Source organism: Condylura cristata, unplaced genomic scaffold (assembly GCF_000260355.1).
Source record: "Condylura cristata isolate star-nosed mole 26May11 unplaced genomic scaffold, ConCri1.0 scaffold00019, whole genome shotgun sequence".
Taxonomy (NCBI): Eukaryota; Metazoa; Chordata; class Mammalia; order Eulipotyphla; family Talpidae; genus Condylura; species Condylura cristata.
Window position 1 is genome coordinate 13,006,812 of NW_004567120.1, and position 5,079 is coordinate 13,011,890.

Sequence of the window (5,079 nt, forward strand, 5' to 3'; positions counted from 1 at the left end):
GGCGGCCTGCGGATCCCGGCGTCCAGCGCGGGGCTCAGAGCGGCGGATCGCGGCCGCCTCGCCCCACGCCCCGCATTCCTGGGAACGCGAATAGTAGCCCCCGGGGGGCGGGGATGCAGGAGGGCAGCAGCGCAAGAAAGGGCGACGGGAAATCAGTCCCGAGTGCACGAGAAGACGGCTACTGGGGGTGGGGATGGGGCCCGCGGGCTGGGGCCCAGAGGCCGCGTCGCGTCCAGCGCTCGGCCTCTACCGCCCTGCGCCCCCCACCCGGCCCTCTGCAGGTCTGCGGGTCCCAGCATCGCAGCAGCGCGCCCTGGGCAAGAGTCTAGAGGAGGAAACAGCAAGGATAGGCCCAGGTGGGTGTCGGGGGAGGCGGCGCGGGGAGGGGGGTATTGTTGGGGGGCGGGGACGGTTGCGGAGCCCGGCTAAGACTCCCCCTTCCGACTTCCCCATCCCCCGTCCCCCGTCCTCCATTTTGGCGTCTGTCGAGCCCAGGAGAGAAACCCGGGAAAGGAAAAATGGTGGGCTTTGGGGGAGGGGGGCTCGAGTTGGAGGCCCCCTAGGGAGCGTCCGGCGTTCTTAAGGTGGGGAGAGAACTCTAAAAACCCTGTGCTGTCTGGAGCCTGAATCCTGCTGGTCAGTGCGCCAAGCATTCAGTTTCTCTCCTTGCCTTTGTCTTACTTGTGTTCAAAGAAAAACAACCAGGAAAATAAAGTCTCATCATGGCAAATATCCACCAGGAAAACGAAGAAATGGAGCAGCCCCTGCAGAATGGAGAGGAAGACCGCCCTTTGGGAGGGGGTGAAGGCCACCAGCCTGCAGGAAATAATCGGAGGGGACAAGCTCGCCGACTTGCCCCTAATTTCCGATGGGCCATACCCAACAGGCAGGTCAATGACGGGATGGGTGGAGATGGAGATGATATGGAAATGTTCATGGAGGAGATGAGAGAAATCAGGAGAAAACTTAGGGAGCTGCAGTTAAGGAATTGCCTGCGTATCCTTATGGGGGAGCTCTCGAATAATCATGACCATCATGATGAATTTTGCCTTATGCCTTGACTCCTGTCAGTTTCCATGAAATTAATACTGTGAGTGCCACTGCCACTGTTCTTTCCTTTTCCCGTGCGGTTTCCTGATAAGCCTTTACTGATCATTTGCTGTGAACCTCATGTAATTTTAATTTCCATGTGTCAGGTGGGTCCTGTGTTAGCAGCTTCTAATTGGAGATCGCCTTTGCAGCAGTCTTAAGTTTTTCTGTCAATAATAGTTAAACCCATTTGCATGGAAAAATGTAAAGTTAATAAAGCAATTAAAAAGCAGACTATATTTATTGTCTCATTAAAGCCCCCAAAAAAGTGATCTGAAATCAAATACCCCAGAGTGTTAATTGGGAGACATTTCTCTGAGACTGGATAATATGTGACTTTCTTTTTCCTTTTATTATCTGGAATTTTAGAAGCAACAAAAACAATTTTTCACAGTCTAATGTAGTACAGGAACATTACTGGTTCAACAAGCTTGAAGGACACTAAATATCTTCCCAGTCTTAACTGGAAGCATAGCCTTCCCTTTACTACAGGTACATTCCTTTAAAGATTCAGTTTTCTGTGAAATGGGAACAAGGCTTTTCCTTACAGGGCTTCTGAGTGGAATTGATGAGGCATGGCACTATTGGCTGTCTGGCATATGCAACTCCCCAGGTGCCAACAGGGCCCGGACCCCCATTGGGGCTTGGGAAGGAGTAAAAGGACTTTTCAGTCATGCTCAAAGTCTGGAGTGCAGAAACAGGTGGGTTCTACCTTGTCATTATATTACTTGAGCAGTTCTTTCTACTGGTGCTGTTTCTGTCCCTGTTGCTAATGTGCTAAAATCAAATCCTCAAGATAATAAAAACACTTGATTTCTGAAGTCCCAGGTGTGCTAAATAAATCTCCATTCCATTCCCACTTTGGTTTCCATGAAACATAGAATGGCTTTATCCAACTTTATAGTTATATTGCCTAAGTGAGTTTCATCCCCACGGCTCTTGGTCTTATATTGATTCTTAACAAAATAGTCCTATTTGGTTTTATTTTTATGCCCACTCCTCTTGAAGGAACTTGGACAAGAATGTGCTGGGCCTCTCTCAGGAATCACTCCTTACTGTCTCAACTTATGTGCCCAGCATTGTATTACTCTAAACCTCCAAACAGGCTGAAAACTGTTTTGCATACTTTTGCTCTTTTGAGTGCATTTTCTGGCCAGGGCCACCCAGCCAGTTGAGCAGACATACCCAGACATGTAAAGTCCATGAGGGGGCACATTTTAAAGTTGAAACACCACTTTCCCATTCCTGTCCCTTCCACATCTGAAACATGAAACTGCTCTGTCAACTCTTAAAGTTATTAAATATTTAAATATTAAATATTTGGTTTCTAAGTGAGTGTATGCCCTCGAAGACAATGCTTTTGTCTTAATCACCCTGAAACTCAGTTTTCAGTATAATGCCTGGCATAGATACTTAACTACTAATTACTGTGGTTAATTAACTAATAGCATTTGGAACTCTGCAATACTGTTCCTCACTGTCCTTAAGTGGCCTGAGGCACAGTAACTACCTAACTGGAAAGTACTTTTATTTTCTAAGGAAAATAAGCGAGAAAAGTCTAACCCAAAATCTAATACATTTTTAAAAACCATGTATATGTCAGTGTGTACAGAAACACAGACCCCTTACCTGCATCATAAACACCTAGGAAAAATGCTCACAATGCTGATCCATGGGTAACCTCACTCGCAGGCCCTGCTTTCACCCCCAAAACACCTAAACAGGAGCTACTGTTTTGACTGTTACCCAGGTGGCTCAGATGTATCAGAGTTTTGACAACATAGGATTAGAGAAACACTGACAGATTATATTATTTTACAAATACTTGAATCTAGATTTTCTTGATTCTGCAATGAATGTAACTTTGCAAAATACAACATTTCTGAAATTATGTGCATTAAACTGTATATGTCTGTATTTAAACAAGTACTGTTTTTAATCTTTTCCAATAGCCTATGAAATTAATGCATTATCATGAATCTATTACTAATATGATGTATTATTACAAGTTATATACATAGTAGTAAAAGTAATTATTAAAGTAAGCATTATTATTTCTATGCAAACCTGTGCCATTTTAGAACAATGATTTTGTCTCAATTGCCCTGGAGCTTAATTTCTAGCACAGTGCCTGCTGTATTAGATATTTAATAATTTAATTGTTCATTAAGTTAATTATTAGCATTTATAATTAATCTAAAACAATGCATAAAAACTTTTCATAATTATGTAGTACACTGTGATTATACATACTTGGAATATGCAGACAACAGGGGGATGATAATGAAGAAAATCTATTAAAAAAAATACTTGTAATGTTTTTTAATCATCCTATCTTTAGTCGGGAAGCTTCCTAAGCTGTGCTCTAATAGCCATACCAAAGAAAACACTAGTCACAAGGTGAAGTGATTATAAGTACTGCTTTTACAAAAAGTAAAAGTATACCTCAGAACAAGCAATGTTACTAAGAAAAACAAGGATATTTTAATAATAGCAAAAATTAATACATTAAATTCATTTACGTTCTATGAAATATGTTGCACCCACCATGACTTGTGGTCCAGGAACCCAAGTCCTCACCCAGGAACAGGGCAGGGTTCCAGGAAAAAGACAAGGCCTGTGGGCTGACTAAAGATCTACATCTTACCTTGGGGTGGGGGCGAGGAGTGGGAATGATGGGAGCAGGGGAGAGACACAGGGGAGCTGGGTGGTGGTGCCTGAATGGAGTATTGGTGGGAGGGCCGCACATAGGGGAACAAAAGCTAGAAAGACGACTCATGATGTAAGAAAGTACGTAAATATTAAAAAGAAAATGTTGCAGGCCCTCCCTGGTGGCGCAGTGGGTTGGAGCACAGCACTGCAAAGCTGGCAAAGGCAGCTTCAGTGTGAGTTCAATCACGGGCCCTGGAGGTGACCTACATGGCGTAGCAGACCTTTCCTGTTTTGCTGGCTTCTCCCCTCAGCATTGTACTTCATAGATCTGCCTGTTCAGTGCCCAATCTGTATTTGGTGAATTCTCTCACTGCCCCTGAGCCTCTGGCCTGTACTCCAGTTCTTTATGCATTAAAAAAAAATGTTGCACACAATTATATTTCTTCAAAATGCTTGACACATTCTGACAATGATGAGGAGAGAAATGGACAAGTTGGCAGTTATAGTTGTAGATTTCAATGCTTCTCAATAACTGATGGAACAGGCAAAAAAAAAAAAAAAAAAAAACAACAACAAAAACCTGAATATTAGAACAAAAATCAACGGCATAAAAATGTTTATAATTGCCAAAACATGTAAACTCTCAAGATGTCCTTTAATAGGTGAATGGATATGCTAAATTGAATGGATCAATAAATGGAATATTAGTAACAAAAATGCATGCTCTGTCAAGCCACAACGATACATGGAGAAAGCTTAAATGCATATTGCTAAGTGGTAGAAGTCAATCTGAAAAAAAAAAAAAAAAAGGTAGTATATTAGTATATGATTCCAATTATATGTCATACTGGGAAAGGCAAAATTATGGAGATAGTAAAAAGATCAATGGTGCCAGAGATTCAGAGGAAAAAAAGCAAAGGTGGAGCACAGGAGTTTTTAGTATCATGAAACTTTCTGTAGGATATTTCTATATATAATGGTAAAAGGTGACATTTTTCAAAACCCATAGAATGTATGATACAAAGATCAAACCTTAAACTATGATCTTAGTTAATAATATACTGATACTGGCCTATCATTTGTAACATGTACCCCTAAAATATTGTTGAATGTCTGCTATCTTTTTCAACACAGTCTTGGAAGCTCTAGACATTGAGGTAAGGCGAGAAAATAAAATAAGTCATACAAATTAGAATGGAAGAAAGCAAGCTCCCTATTTGCAGGTGACATGATTGCCCATGGGAAAAAATCCTAAGAAACTTTTTTGTTATATTTTAAATGACCCCCACATGAGATATTCAAAGAATATCTCTAAAGATAAAATTGGAAAATTATTTG

General features: G+C 41.9%; 1 protein-coding gene across 2 annotated transcripts; it reads left to right on the plus strand.

The window, feature by feature from the left end:
• Positions 1-19: 19 nt before the first annotated feature.
• On the plus strand, positions 20-1,323 carry NGFRAP1 (nerve growth factor receptor (TNFRSF16) associated protein 1). 2 transcript variants are annotated; one of them, XM_004685661.2, is made up of 2 exons: positions 20-356; positions 694-1,323. In XM_004685661.2, the coding sequence occupies exon 2, from the start codon at positions 723-725 to the stop codon at positions 1,059-1,061; it is 339 nt and encodes a 112-aa protein (XP_004685718.1). In that variant the 5' UTR covers positions 20-356; positions 694-722; the 3' UTR covers positions 1,062-1,323. The 2 variants fall into 2 exon arrangements, with proteins under 2 accessions (XP_004685718.1, XP_012582693.1); XM_012727239.1 differs by having other exon boundaries at positions 741-1,323.
• The last annotated feature ends 3,756 nt before the right edge of the window (positions 1,324-5,079 follow it).

Excerpts from the sequence above, each read along its gene's own strand:
- NGFRAP1 (XM_004685661.2), top strand. The coding sequence starts at position 723 with ATGGCAAATATCCACCAGGAAAACGAAGAAATGGAGCAGCCCCTGCAG.